The sequence below is a fragment of the Hirundo rustica genome, chromosome 3 (genome assembly GCF_015227805.2).
Source record: "Hirundo rustica isolate bHirRus1 chromosome 3, bHirRus1.pri.v3, whole genome shotgun sequence".
Taxonomy (NCBI): domain Eukaryota; kingdom Metazoa; phylum Chordata; class Aves; order Passeriformes; family Hirundinidae; genus Hirundo; species Hirundo rustica.
Window position 1 is genome coordinate 12,137,850 of NC_053452.1, and position 14,721 is coordinate 12,152,570.

Below are 14,721 nucleotides of genomic sequence, written 5' to 3' on the forward strand. Positions count from 1 at the left end.
ACTTTTCCCGGGAACATTTGATAGAACGTCATTGAGGTGACTCAGACAGACGCGTCTTCCCTTCGCCCGTGTGAATTTGTCCGTAACAGCCCACATTTTTATTAAATGACTGCCTTTTAACCACTTTATCCCAATTTTTGTTACGCCCTGACCCCGAGAGCGACTCCAGGGACCACTTTTGTCCCGCCCTGGGGCCACGCAATCTTGGTTTAATTACGAGTGTCGCTAATTAATGACGCACGGGCCGGTTCCCCTCACACACACCCGCCGCAAGGAGGCGCTGCCCACAGTGCGTGAGGGGAGGGGGGCGGCGGCCATGACGCAGTGGCAGGATGGGAGGCCCGCTCCCGGTGCCCGTCCCGGTTCTCACCAGGCGGAAGCCGCCGCCCTTTTCCCCCTTTCCCTCCCTTTTCCCCCCTTTTTCCCCACCATTCCCGGGGGACGCCGCAATCACGTGTCGGGCGCGGGGCACGTGACATGGCGCGCCGCGAGGCCACGCCCCCTTCGCGCGCGCACGGCGGCGGCGGCGGCCGAGGGGAAGCGGAGCAGGGCGGGCTCCGCGCGTGACGTCACGGCGAGATTGACGGGCATGGCGGTAAGCCAATGAACACGCGAGACGCCGCGGTCGCGGCCAATGGCGGTGCGCAGGGGGTGGACCCAGGGCCGCGGCGGCGGAGGAGGAGGAGGAGGAGGAGCGCGGCGGGCGGCGGCGGCGGCGTGAGGGGACGCGGCGACATCGCGGCCCCGGCGGGCGCGGAAGACGCTGTGGCGGCGGCGGCGGCGCCGTGTGCGGGCCGCGAGCGCTGAGCGAGCGTGTGCGGGCAAAGCGCCGGGGGCCGCTGCCGCCGCTGCTGCCGCCGTTCTCCTCCTCCTCCTCCCTCAGCTGCCGCCGCCATTTTGTGCGAGTGCCTCGCGCGGGCGCCATGTTTGTAAGGAAGAATTAGGGCCGCCATCTCCGGCCAGCAGCACCTCCCTCCCCCCGTGTGTGTGTCCTCCCGCTCTCCTGTGCCCCGGGGCTGCCGCTCGAGCCGCCGCCGCCGCCACCGCCTCCCCGCAGCGCCCGCGCGGGGCGGCCGGGCCCGGGCGCTGAGTGCCCGTTAGTGTCTCACTAAGTAACCGTGAGTGCAAACCTTCATCATCTCTCCTCACTGAGGGGCCCGGCCCTCCTCCTCCTCCTCACCGAGCCGCCCCCAGCGCGGCCGTGCGCGCCGCCGCCGCCGCCGCCTCCTCCCGCCGCTCCGCGCCGCGGGCAGCGGCGGGGCCCTGCCTTCCTCCACCTCCCTTCTCCTCCTCCTCCTCACCACACCACAGCCAGGCACAATGGCCTTTGAAAGCTTGTTCTCCAAACCCCCAAACCCAGTTCTTGACCCAAACATGCCCGACTCTGACAGGCAACATGCAGGGGACGAAAGGTCGAGTAACATTCTTCTCTCTCTCCGCTTCTCATAATGGTGGTACTTAGTGGGGTGATGCTGGTAATGATGATGATGATGATGCTGATGATGATGATGCTCTGTTAATGTGCCTGAGGGGGTTAACGATGTTTTTGGGGGGGGCAGGTCACCTTCAGGCTGGAGCGGGGTGGTGGTGGTGGGGAATGCAAGGAGGGGAGGGGGGGTGTCACTGCATTAAAAGTGCCTTTTTTTTTTTTTTTTTTGCAAGGTTTTAATTTTTCCTTTGGAATGCATGCGTTTTTACATCTTCATTGATTTATTCTAGCTGGGAAGGGGGGCTGTTTGCCATTCTTTCCATAAATTGCACTTTCCAGGGGTTGTCTGTTGAATGTCACCATTGTTCTCTGTCTCAGGCAGGAAAGGGTGCTCCGAGTTGGGCGGGTTTTTTATTTTTGGCTGTTTTTGTTGATACCACAATCTCTCACTAGAGCCATATTTAACGTCATTTTCTTGCCAGATTCCACCTTACACATTTAACTGGATCTTTTTTATGCAGATTAAGGGCTGACTGACGTTATCTTTGCCACCTCTCAATCCCCATGCGCAGAAAGCCAGAGTCCTGTTCCTGGTGAAAGGACCTCTGTTGCTCCCTCCCTCCTTCCCTCCCTTCTTTTCCCTCCTGCAGCTGCTGGAAATTCAAATCCTTTCTCCGAGCAGCCCTGGCCTTCCTAACTAGTTCTAAAAATACTGTGCCAGGGTGGCAGTTACCAGTGCTTGAGCCTACTTCTACCCTGAGCATTCTGACACAGCTGCAGGAGTTAAAAATGCCAGGGTTTTGAGATGCTCAGAACTTGGCCTTCCCCCACACAGCTCCACAACCCTTTGTGGTACTTCAGAGGACCGGAAAACACAGGGAAAAAAACACAGGGGAGAAAAAAAAAAAAGGCTTGTGGGTAAATGCAAAACTGTTTCCTCGCTGGAGAAAAAGAGTCCCAAGTTCTGTACTATGAATTGGGAAGTGGTCCCAAAATGCTCCTGGGGTTTGGTGCAAGGGTCAGGGCAGAGCCCAGAGCGGCTGGTTCTTGTTTGCCCCTTTCTGCTTGTCCTTGGGAAATGCTCCTGGGATTTAGTGCAAGGGTCAGAGCAGAGCCCTGAGCGGCTGGCGCTTGTTTTCCACTTCCTGGTTGTCCTTGGGGAAGTGATCCCTAAAATGGGCCTGGAGTTTAGTGCAAGTTCAAGGCAGAGCCCAGAGCTCCTGGTTCTTGTTTTCACTTTCCTGCTTTTCCTTGGGCAAGGGTGGAAGTTGTCATGCTCTGTTTTCCAAGCCGAGTGCACAACAGGAGTCTGCTGGGATCTCTGGAGCTGGGGCAAAGCTGTGCTGTGGAGTTCCTGCAATCAGGCTGTGGCTTTTCACTGTTTCAGGGATTGAAAATATCTGGAGTTCTCAAATCCTTGGGGCAAGTCCGAGTGACTCCGTGTAGTGCTGGGAGCAGAGTTTTTCCACCTTGGAGTTCTCATCCTCTGACCAGCTGTTCCCACCAGTACAACCAGTTGTGACACTGGTAATTGTGAAATAGAGCCAATAAGTGCCACCTAACAACCTAATTAATTTTAATTTACAAGTGTTGCTTTATAATGTTTCGATTTATGAGGCGAAGAGCAACAGTACACAGGACCTGGGAGATCATAACTTGTATTTTTTCTAAAACTTCAGCTCTGTAAAATAAGTTCATTCACTTCAAAAAAGGCCCAACTCCCAAGTTTTTGCATTACATCAGGCGTGCAAATATAGGACCAGTAAAACCAGTTCACTGCGGGAAACACCCATACTGGGAACCACACAATTCCCAATCAATTTATGCAGCAGGAGTTCTGTTAATAGTTTGATTTGAGCTGATCCGTTGAATGATAAAGAAATTACTTGGTAAAAGACAATAATAATAATAAAGCCTCTCTGGCCACACTTGGAATATTCCAAGTTGGAAGGTTGTTTTAATGCAATTTTCTCAAGACAGGAATGTTTTTAATTCTCGAATTAGTTTTAGTTAATTCCTACTGTTGACATTATTTTGGTGATGAAGGGTCTGAGCCTTCCAGTACAGGGGTCCTGGAAAGATTTTTCCTGCGAGGATTTTGTGAGAATTTCATGGTTCTTTGTGGGTAAATCCATGGCAGGGTAAGGAAGAAGTTGGAGGCAAGTTTATTTATACATAAGTCAGTGCCAGATTTCCCAGAAAATAGCTTGGAATTAATTTACTTTCACTTTTTACTGCTCCCAGACACCCTCCGCTTTGATTTGATTTTCCCAGTGAAAATTCTCTATTATTTGCAGTTACTTTCCTTATTAATTCCTAATTTATTAAGCAGCACCTTAGTATCAAAATTTGGGGAATTTTAGCCCTCAGGGAATTTTAACCTAAAGTAAAATTATTTTTAAATGAAATGGGAATAATAAAGGGGAATGAAAATGTAAAGACTTCAATAATGTTTGAGGGTGAAGATTCCCAGAATATTCCAGAAAAGGCATCCTGGGTTTGGATCTTGGACTTCAGGAGCTTCTGGAGTAAATCTTCTTTGGGCATAAGGGATTCTATTTTTAAGGATGACCTGAAATAAGGTCAAGGAAGGGGAGCTAAAATCCAGGTTTGAAGGTTAGAAATGGAACTCAAATACCAGAATTAGGGTTTTTCGATTCTCCCTTCCCAAAGATTTGTGGAACTGCACAGGGATTTCATCAGGTTGCTTTTCCTTGGAAGATCATTTGGCTTCTGTGCCTTTCTGATCCATGTGGGAGATGCAGTAGGAATCCGCTCAGACAGTGGGAATGTTTTCTGGGATTGTTTTTGCATATCCATCAAGCTCCCAAGTATCTGGAGATTGTGGGAGAGAGAGGGAACTTGTAAAAGGGAGGCTCTGCTCTCCATTCCTGATGCACAGCTCCAGATTGGGATTTAAATGGGAATAAAAGCAGCTAAACCAGAACAGAATTGCTGCCTTGGCACTTCCTTGAAAAATAACTTATTTTCCTAGAAATGATATTTTTGATCATCATCTTTTCAATCCATATTTATCCAGTTGTTGTGGTTTTCCTTCCTTTTCCTTCCTTTTCCTTCCTTTTCCTTCCTTTTCCTTCCTTTTCCTTCCCCCGACCTTTTTTTTATTCTTGCTTGAAGCTCAGTCCTTGGAAAATGCTTGGATGTTGTGGAAAGAATTTAGATATTAGAGGACTTTTGTAATCTTCCCTCTGCCATGCAATCCAAGGGATTGTATTACTGAGACTGGTTTACCTGGAAAGTTATTCCAGTCCTGGCTGCATCCCAGAAGTGGAAATCCATGAGTGTAATTCCCAGAGGAACTGGGACATGGGAACAACTTTGTTCTCAAGGAGCGTTTTCAGTAGGTATTTTATGGAAGAGGATATTTTAATTGATCCTTGAGGGAATGAGTTTAACTGATAATGTCAAAACATAATTGGATTTTTGGGATAGCTACAGGTGTTTCAGGGATATTAATGTTCCAGTTTTATTTCATTAATGTAATTCCAAGAAATTCCAGGTCATACAGCAGTTTTTTCTTCTCCCTGACACATCCATTTATCCCAAAAATCACAGCTTGGGGTTGCTTCGGACTTGTTAACTGTTTTTTTACAGTGACAGGTGAGCTGGATAGTAACATGGAATTTCATTGTCTTCCTGGTTTCCCTCTTCCAGGGAAGATGGAGAGCTGGAAGATGGGGAAATAGATGATGCAGCCTATGAGGATGTGAAGGAACACGGTTCAAAAGGGGACGATAAACAGAAAAATGAGAAAGGCCACCGGAAATCCCGGAAAAAACGCAAAAAAGAGAAGGAAAAGAAAAAATCCAAAAGGAGAAGACGGGACAAGCATAAGGTTAGGGAAAAAAACCATCATTTTGGAAATGGCGATTTGATTCATGGGTGTCCAGGACAAGAATCCAAGGACTTGGCAAAGGAATGAAAATGGTTTTATTACCATTAAGACTTAAACTGGTCTTGAATGTTCAAAGTTAAGTCCTGGTCTTGGAAGCTGAACCAGAGGGATTTGAGAGTTTTTAGGATAAGATGCACAATGTAAATTTATCACTTTTGTGCTCATTGTATTTATGGAAAGAAGAAGATTCCCTCAAAATTCCCAGCTCTTTTTCCTGTTTTCCAGCATAACTCCCCTTCCAGTGATGACAGTTCTGACTACAGCCACGACTCCGACATGGAGCGCACGGAAAGGCCCCACAAAAAAAGCAGCAGCTCTTCCTACAGGGATTATGATTCCTCCTTCAGTCAGGTAGGAAGTTTGAAACTCATTCCTCACGTCTTTATTGAGGTGACATTCAAAAAATACAAGTATAAACAGTGTGGGTTTGGTAGTTTGGCTCCATCCCAGTGCCTGGTCTCCCGATTTCTGGAAGCTCATCCATTTCTCATCTCCCTGAGGAGATTCCCAGATGTAAAGCAGGATCTGTGGTAGAAAATAAGCTTGATAACCAATTTTTCCTCCTATCAGGTAAAAGAAATTAAGGAATATTATTAAGGAATATTTTTATTGCCTGCACTGGATTTAGGCTGGATTCGAAGGAAAGAACTCTTGAAAAGCCACTTTTCAATACCTAAAGTTGATTCTGTTGTTCGGGGGCTCAGTTTTCTTGGCTTTTCTCAGCTGGTGAATTAAAATTAATAATTTTTCCTGAATAACTGGGTTTCCCTGTGTTATTGATGCTTTTTTTGGGCAACTCTGGTAATGATAAAACAGCCCCAGAAGTGGATTTTTAGAGAAGTGTGGAGGGGTGGGGTTTGGAAACATGGCATTGTTTCCTAATGTCCCTTTCCTTACAGCATGGACACATGTCAGGGAATTACATGAGTTCCCAGAAAATGCAGCATAAAAAAAATGTCAAGAGTAAGGAATATGACAACTACAGTCATTACAGTGATGAAAACTTTGGCAATTACAATGAGGAGGAAAAGGATGAGGATTTTGCTGACCAGCTCAAACAGTACAGGCAAGCTAAAGAGACTTCCAGTGGGGATTTGGGACCTCCTTTCCCGAAGGAACCAGTGAAGAAACAGGGCATGAAAGGGATCCAGAAAGGTAAGGGAAGTTTTGGTGGCATTTTGGGATGGAGACCTGGATGAGGGAGGCTGACAGGGGTGGTTTTCCTGGGATATTCTGGCTGGTCAGAAATAACATTTCCAACAGCAGAAAGGGGGGGATTTAATTTATTCCTGTCTCTCTTTGATGCCATGAGAGAACCATTTTCCCTTAATTTCTGTGATTCTTTTAAGAGGATATCCCTGTTTTCCAGGCATTTCCCAACGAGGGAACAACTACAACGTTGGAAGAGGACGTGGAATGCAAAAGAAACTGAAGCGCAAAGATCGCGGGAGGGGCAGAGGTAGCAATAAAGGATCCGATGGCTTCCATGAGGTACCTACAATTCCAGTCCTTATCCCCAATATCTGCATCACCAGTGCTCCAAAAAGGAGCTGATAATGTGTGGATTTTTTTTTTTTCCCCCCAGGATGGCAAACCAGTGAAGAAGTGGGTTAATATGAGCCAGGAATTCATCAACCAGCACACGGTGGAGCACAAGGGCAAACAGATATGTAAATATTTCCTTGAAGGGAGGTGCATTAAGGTAAATTAATTTTTTTTTTTTAATAAATTTTTAGCAAGCTTAAGTGTTGAAACTCAGTATTTTGATTTTTGATGTGCTGAGGATTTCTAGATGGAATTATTTGTGGAAAAAATGCCCTTCTGTTACACATTTTGAATTAAATTTTAATTTAAAATATTTTTTATTAATATATTTAATAAAAACATCCTAAACTTACCCTGAGAGTGATAATATGTTAATGACATAATATCTCACAAATCTGGAACTGGCAACAGTTCCTGAATATATTAAATTGTTTTGAGTTGATTTGGGAGCTTTGAAAGAATTGCTTTGTGATGCTAAACTTTAAAAAGTAGGATTGTTAGGAAACCCAACCACTGAATGCTTCTCACTTTTATTTGGTTCCTTGGGATTTAGCGGTGGAATTTTCTGTTTCTTACCCAAATGTTAGAAATAAAAGTGAAAATGATTGGAAATGTGTTGCTTGCTGCCTTTAAAGTTATCTGAACCTTTGGCTCAGATGAATATTTGCTGCCACCTTCAGTTTTAGAAGGGACTGAAAGAGCGCTTGGTGTCTTTTTCAGGAAGGTAAATCCTAAAAAATACCCAACCCCCCATCCAGCAAAATAGTCCTAAAGAATAACAGAGCATATGAAAGTAATTCAGTAAAATATTATTTCCATGCCTTTTTAATGCAAATTCCCAGGTGGAGGCAGAGAATAGAGATTGTTTTTTGTCACCATTCCGTCTATTCCTTTGAATGCTAATCCAGGAATTTTCTCTACGTCCAGACTCCCCCTTATTTACAGTTTTTATTTCTCATGGAATTTAATGTGGATAAAGATGAAAAATTTCAATTCAGCTGAGGAGGATGTTCTTTTTACTATGGAATTAAATTTCTCAGCATTTCAGATGGATCATGATTTTTTTTTTTCCCCCAATTTATTTATAGGGAGAACAGTGTAAATTTGATCATGATGCAGAGATTGAGAAGAAAAAGGAAATCTGTAAGTTTTACATCCAGGGTTACTGCACCAAAGGAGAGAACTGCATTTATTTGCACAATATCCTTTAAAAGTACTTCTAAGTTCATCTGTAATGTTAATTTCTATTATTTTATTTGTGTTTATTTTGATATAAATGATTTCTAAAGGTGACTGGTTTTTTTAAGAGACTTTGCCACCTACTGTGTAGTTTAATTACAAGATTCTTTTTCTCAAATATTTCAGAGGCAAACATAAATATAAAATTACTGATTTGTAATATTTTCGAAAATAAATTTCCTGGAAGTTTTGATATATTTATCCACACTTTTAAACCCCTGATCTGTTCCTCTTTGTCATTATTTTGGTGTTTTCCTCTGGAATTAGGACCTTTCCGTTTTTAATCACAATTGGAAAATTAAACCTGAAGGCCACAGAAGTTTAATTTTTAGGAGAGTTTTAAATGAAAGTTAGAGTTAAGTTGGTTATTAGCTTCCAAAATTCCTACCATAAAGATGAATTCCTGATGAAAAATTGAGGGATAGCCAGCAGCTGGATTTTACAACCTTCCCAAGCTGTTAGGAATCCTTAATTCCTTCCTCACATGAATTCCCCTGCAAGTTCTACCACACAGGAGCAAAGTGTTATCAAGGAGATAAATGCAAATTCTCTCATGCGCCCCTGACTGCGGAAACCAAGGAGCTGTTGGATAAGGTGAGCAATCCGGATACCGGGAATATCAGGTCTGCTGCACTCAGAGTGGGGCAGGGATGGAGGAGCCTTTTCCATGTGCTCTGGGAAATCCTGAGCTCTGGTTTATTGGGATATTCCCTCTCCAGTCATTCCCCACCGGGCTTTAAAAGAAAAGGGGTGTGAATCCAACACTAAACACGTGAGGAATTTTGGAATAACTCCTTCCACTCCTGTTTGAAGGACGTGGACTTGTGGGAAATTGTTCATTCCTGAAATAGAGAAGTGTTTTCTTGGCTAGGATTTGGTGTCCTGGAAAATAACTCCCAGAGATGGGTTTAGAATTCCTTTGAGTCGGATGTCAATATCTAGCAGTATTGTAGCAGATAAGAGGAAAGTTGTTTATTTAAATATGGAAGTAATATTTCAATAAAAGGCACAGGACTAAATTGAACTGGAATACTGGAAAATTGATGGAATGTTTGCCACATGGCTTTGTTCCAGGTTTTGAATAATGAGGAGGAACCCCAAAATGAAGATGAGAAGGAGCTGGAGGAACTCCGGAAGCGGGGCATTGTTCCTCTTCCCAAACCCCCGCCGGGGGTTGGACTCCTGCCAACCCCCCCAGAGCAATATCCCTTCTCTGAGTCCGACATGGAAAATTACCAAGATCCTTCAGGAGATTATAAGAAAATTCCATCTCTTTTTGAAATCGTCGTGAAGCCCACTGTGGATTTGGCACACAAAATTGGGAAGAAGTAGGTGTTGGAATTCTGAGGAGAACTCTCCTGGATATTCATCATTTAATCTTTAATCATGTTCCTGTCAGGATTCTGGGCTAAGTTAAAGATCTGCCAGATAGTTGATACCAGGATTATTTAATGTTTTCCATAGAAAGGAACTGAGGCCTCACCTTCCAGAAGTTGACTCTTGATTTGGCATCTCCATCTCCAGGTGGAGGAGTTCATTCCCTGCTCCATTCTTTTTGTAGCTGGCTTTTTCTTGGGCAAAACTGATGGAAATAAGCAAATAGGAAAAAATGTGGTTTCAGCCAAGTTAAGGAACGTGGAATGGGTGTAGTTGGAAAATAATGCTCCTTTGGGAATTTTATCCAATGTCAGGTCAAATATGAGTGGGAGGGGGCAAAGAGAGGCAGCTGTTGCTGTTTATAGGTTCAAAATTTGATTCCTTGATTTTCTTCTGCTTCCAGGCCGCCGGCCTTCTACAACAGTGCGTCACCACCACGGCCGCCGTTCCAGGGCAACGACCCACATTCCCAGCACATGTACAACCCTGGCTCGAGTCCAGGGCCAGGTCCTGGCATGTCCCAGGGACACAACGGGCCCCCGATGCACCCCGGTTCTCCTGGGCACCATCCCTGCGGAGGCCCCCAAGGGCCGGGAATGCCGCAGAGCCCCCCCATGCAGGGTGTTCCCCCAGGATACATGGGCCCGCAGAACCAGACCGGAATGCCCATGCAGGGGCAGCAGGGTGGGCCACCCCTCACCCCACCAGGGATGGGAGGATCTTACAATTCCCCCGGAGTGCAGGGGCACATGGTGAACATGCCAAGGGACAATCACTGTCCCCCGGGGCCGCAGTACCAGCAGATGCCTGGGGAGTACGAGCCTATGCAGAACCCAGCCGACTTCTATGACAACTATTATTCCCACCAAGCTGTACATAACTTCCAGCCAGCCAATAATTCTGGAGGTAAGGATGTCTGCTGGATGAATTTTGGATAGAAGCTCCTTGGAATGTCTTCTGCGTTCTGCTTTCTAAGCTGGTGCTGTTGCGTTGTTAAGTCACGTCGTGCTTTAGATTGAAATGGGGTACTGGGAAGAAATCCTTCCCTGTGAGGGTGGGGAGGTCCTGGCAGAGTTTTCCCAGAGACATTGTGGCTGGAAATCCCTGGAAGTGCTCCGGGTCAGGCTGGATGTGGCTTGGAACAGCCTGGGATAGGGGAAGGTGTCTCTGCAATGGGATGGAACTGGATGTCCTTTAAGCTCCCTTCCAGCCCAGTCCATTCCATCATTCTGTGTTTATAGCTGTCAATATTTCTCTGGGATAACTACTAACTGGAGTTCTGTCCCGCAGATGGAGCATGGCACGGAGAATTTACGGATCACCAGACTCACCTCATGGCTTCGGAGTCGCATCCGGGCGGGAGCGAGTCAGACTGCATGGGCGGCCACATGGGCCACAACCAGGGCATCAACGTGCCCGATTTCCTGCCGGCCATGCAGAAGGCCCTGTACGTGAGGCTCAGCCAGAAGCACCAACGGGATGGAGACTCTGCCAGCAGCCAGGGCCAGAGGGCCATGAGCAAAGATGAAGGTGAGCAGGATTTGTTTGGAATTCTCATTGTACTTCACTGGCGATGAAGTACAAACAACAAATCTGTTGATGGTGACTTGTGTCACGTCACTGTTCACAGTTCTTGGGAATGTCCAAGCAGCAGCTCAGTATTGTTTGCTCTTCTTCCCAACTTGTTCTAGGATTTTGGTGTAGGCTCAGTCCATCCTAGCTCCAATGAATAATTTTTAGATCTAGTTGCACTTCTAAAATGTCCTTTGGTTGATAATTACTTTGGAAAAATCCCTTGTTGGACCAGAGGGGTTGTTTCTTGCTGCCAGGACTGGAAGTGCATCCTTGATCCTGTTTCTTCAGTTGCACTTCTTGATCTATTTCCTCTAGAGCAGCATTTTTCCTTCTCTGTTATCCTTTAAAATAAAATATTGTAATTTCTTCCCTTCCTGAATCTCAACCTCTCCTGTAAACTTTGGGATTTGGATTAAGTAAGGCAGTAAATTCATCATTTACCTGGATTAAAGACCACTGCAAGGGGACATTTTACTTTTCCTTCTCCCATCAAGTCTAAGTTTTTAGATACGATTTTTTTTACTAGTACTGATAAGGATTGTTTGAAAGCAGGTTATTTTCCCGAACTAACACCGATGGATATGGAGACACTCCCAGGCTGTGTTGCATTCTATCTCCACTACCTCCAGGTTTTTTTTTTGTTATGGCATTTCTTTGATTAAATGGATTTTGGTCATTTGAGGTTGTGATTTTTATGATACAGGGAGTGATGTAATATCAGATCTTTTCAGTTTGACATTACTGAGAAGTTTCCCATTAGGGACTGTTGGATTCTCTAAAGGTTTTTCTAAGGGTTTTTTGGTGGAATAAACTAAATCTTTTGGCATTTCTTTGATTTTTAGATGACAATGTCAACTGGTATTCCAGTAGTGAGGAGGAAGAGGGGAGCAGTGTTAAATCAATCCTCAAAACCTTGAAGAAACAAAGTGAAAACTTTAGGAATCGGCAGCAACATTCCACGGAGCAGCACATGCTTGGGATGCCTACGGATCCAAGGCTGGCCAAAGACAAAGGTGTGGGGCCTCAGGCTGCTGACCCGAGACTCCGGGCCTCTCCAAGGCCCAATCCCAGGAAGCCTTCGGAGTCGGCGTCCCTGGATCCCCGGCTGGCCCGCGATCCGCGGATGCACAAGGTCAGCGAGGGCGGCCATCCTGGCTCCTCCCTGACGGGAGCCAAGCTGGATTTGCACCACGCCCACACCGGAGTGAAGGTCAAGCAGAAAGGGCTGGACGATGACGAGGAGGACTCGGAGAGGGAGCTGAGGGAACGAGCTTTCCTCATTCCCTTGGAACCTCTGCCAGGTGTCACGTTACGGGATCCCCGCTCCCAGCTGCGGCAGTTCAGTCACATTAAGATGGATGTGACCCTGATGAAACCCAATTTTGCCAAGCACATTGTGTGGGCCCCCGAGGACTTGCTCCCAATCCCTCTACCTAAACCTGACCCCGTCTCTTCCATCAATTTACCTCTCCCTCCGCTCATTGCCGACCAGAGACTGAATAAACTGCGGAATTTGAAGAACGATACGCACCCCAGTGCGATGCCGGCCGATCCCCGGCTCGCTGCCAAGGCCAAAAACAGCCTCACGGGCCGGGGTGGCTACTTGGATCCATCCACAGATTCCCATGCCAGTAGCTCCAGCAAACTGGGGGATCCTCGCTTGCAAAAGAACGTCGATCCCAGACTCCACAGACTGTCGAGTGCAGATGCTCACCATGGAGTCGGGAAGGATTCCCACCCTCCCAAGTTTGACCCCCGCCTCGCTAGAGCTGCTGCAAGCTCCTCCCAGCCCTCGGAAGCTGCGACTCCGAAATCCGACCCCGATGCTCTGCCTCCGTACGCGCCCAAATTATCGTCCAGCGGCGTTAGGCTGGGATCTCCCGGCTCCATCCTGAGCGGGATCAGTTTGTATGATCCCAGGGATCACAGTTCATCCTCGGACACGGCTCCGGCCAGTTCAGGAGAGAACGGAGAGAATCAGAAAAAAAGTATTTTGAAAAATTCCAGTAAAAATGAGCCAAGTCTTGCAGAAGATGCGTCCCAGCAGAAGGCTGCCGCGAACGCGGAAAAACCCACGGAAGCATCAGTGGAAGCTGCTTCAGACAAGGCAAACAGCACCAGTAAATCTCAGGCTAAACACTCCAGTGCTGCTCCTGCCGTCCATAATCTCCCGATCCAGGCTCTGTCGGGATTAATCCGGCCGCAGTACAGCGACCCCAGGCAGGTGAGGCAGCCCGGACAGGTGACGCAGGCCCCGGAGAGCGATCCCAACGGGGAATCAGATGATAAATCCTTAAAAGATGTTTTCAAGACTTTTGATCCGACCGCTTCCCCGTTTTGTTAGCAGATGGCTTTGGAGTCTTTTTACTGTTGTGGGTATTGCAGTTCTCTGCTGTTTTGTACCTGGGTTACCTCTTTTGGCTTTATTTATTTTTAAATTATAATTCCCACCACTCTTCAGCTGCTAATCTCCGAACCACACGCAGTTCTCCAGTACGCTCGAGTGTTTGCAAAGCTGTGGTATTTTCTAGAGAATCTTTTTTCTTTCCAATTTCAGGGAGACTAATAATTGACCTGTAGAAAGGAAACCAATCCCCCCAGATCGTGTTAGAGCTGAGAAAAGCACTTTCATTGTAAATAAGTCATGGAAAATTCCCAGAGCTGTATATGTGTGAGCTGCCTTTCTCCCAACCACCACTTAGATCCGATTGCCACATTTGTATAGATCCAAGCAATATTATGTACATGAATTCCCAGGAGAGATGCCGTTCCAGGACTGCCAAACCCCCAAACTGATGGAAAACCCCACGCAAATGAATTCTAAGGAAAGCGTCGCTCCTCCTTTTCCAATGAGTTGATGTAAGACACGGACAGTTTTTATTCCTGCAGTCGATATTAGTGTAAAAGAGACTATATCACATATTGAGGATGAAAAATGTCATATCTTTTAAAAGTATTTTATTCTATGCTGTACATAGAAGAAATTGTGAAGTACATAACTAGCAAAAGTAACTGTTGAAAGTGGAGAAAACTACATTGTCTAATACAAAAAAAAAAAAAAAAAAAAGGTTTTTATTTAATTTTTTTCCACGCTTACACAATTGGGATTTAGTGCTCCGAGTTCCATTGTGGTGTTCATGTATTTCAACGTATTTTTGTATTCAGCTGCTTAATTTGTATTGCTTTTTTTGTATGGCTGTAACTGCAGTACTTGTATTCATGGTGTCTCGACGACATTTTTAACAAAACAATTAAAAAGGGTACAGTTAATTCCTGGTGATGACTCCGTGTGCCTGCAGGGGTATCTGGGATGAGGGGGTCTAAAGCTGAGCTTTTGGGGATGGTTTGTGGGGTTTTAACATAACCTTGTACCTGATCCCGAGCTCTCACGGAGAGAGTTGCCATTTTCCGTCATGGAACATCCTGCGTGTCTTCAGTTCCCCAGGTTTTGCGTGGGAGAGCACAACTGTCCTCCAGACCTCTTGTCCCGCCTTTGGGGCTGCTTTTTCTCCAGAGGAAATGCAATCATTCCTAGCCAACTGCCTTTCCAGAAAAAATGTGCTGGCTGCTCAGTCAATCATCTGCTTCCCACCCCTTTGGAACATTTCTCTGCTTTAAGTCTCCTCCTTGGTGGACTTTT

The 14,721-nt window shown here is 46.1% G+C and overlaps 1 protein-coding gene across 3 annotated transcripts; it reads left to right on the forward strand.

The window, feature by feature from the left end:
• Window positions 1-523: 523 nt before the first annotated feature.
• ZC3H6 (zinc finger CCCH-type containing 6) lies at window positions 524-14,351 on the forward strand. 3 transcript variants are annotated; one of them, XM_040059063.1, is made up of 13 exons: window positions 1,295-1,412; window positions 2,817-2,956; window positions 5,105-5,285; window positions 5,571-5,696; window positions 6,245-6,500; window positions 6,715-6,836; window positions 6,931-7,047; window positions 7,979-8,090; window positions 8,614-8,723; window positions 9,204-9,457; window positions 9,910-10,412; window positions 10,797-11,036; window positions 11,924-14,351. In XM_040059063.1, the coding sequence occupies exons 4-13, from the start codon at window positions 5,622-5,624 to the stop codon at window positions 13,423-13,425; spliced, it is 3,291 nt and encodes a 1,096-aa protein (XP_039914997.1). In that variant the 5' UTR covers window positions 1,295-1,412; window positions 2,817-2,956; window positions 5,105-5,285; window positions 5,571-5,621; the 3' UTR covers window positions 13,426-14,351. The 3 variants fall into 3 exon arrangements, with proteins under 3 accessions (XP_039914998.1, XP_039914996.1, XP_039914997.1); XM_040059064.2 differs by lacking the exons at window positions 1,295-1,412; window positions 2,817-2,956 and adding an exon at window positions 524-595; XM_040059062.1 differs by lacking the exon at window positions 2,817-2,956 and having other exon boundaries at window positions 1,223-1,412.
• The last annotated feature ends 370 nt before the right edge of the window (window positions 14,352-14,721 follow it).

Excerpts from the sequence above, each read along its gene's own strand:
- ZC3H6 (XM_040059062.1), top strand. The coding sequence starts at position 1,321 with ATGGCCTTTGAAAGCTTGTTCTCCAAACCCCCAAACCCAGTTCTTGAC. Across the intron at positions 1,413-5,104 it reads CAACATGCAGGGGACGAAAG|GGAAGATGGAGAGCTGGAAG; the intron begins GTCGAGTAACAT and ends TCCCTCTTCCAG. Across the intron at positions 5,697-6,244 it reads ATGATTCCTCCTTCAGTCAG|CATGGACACATGTCAGGGAA; the intron begins GTAGGAAGTTTG and ends CTTTCCTTACAG.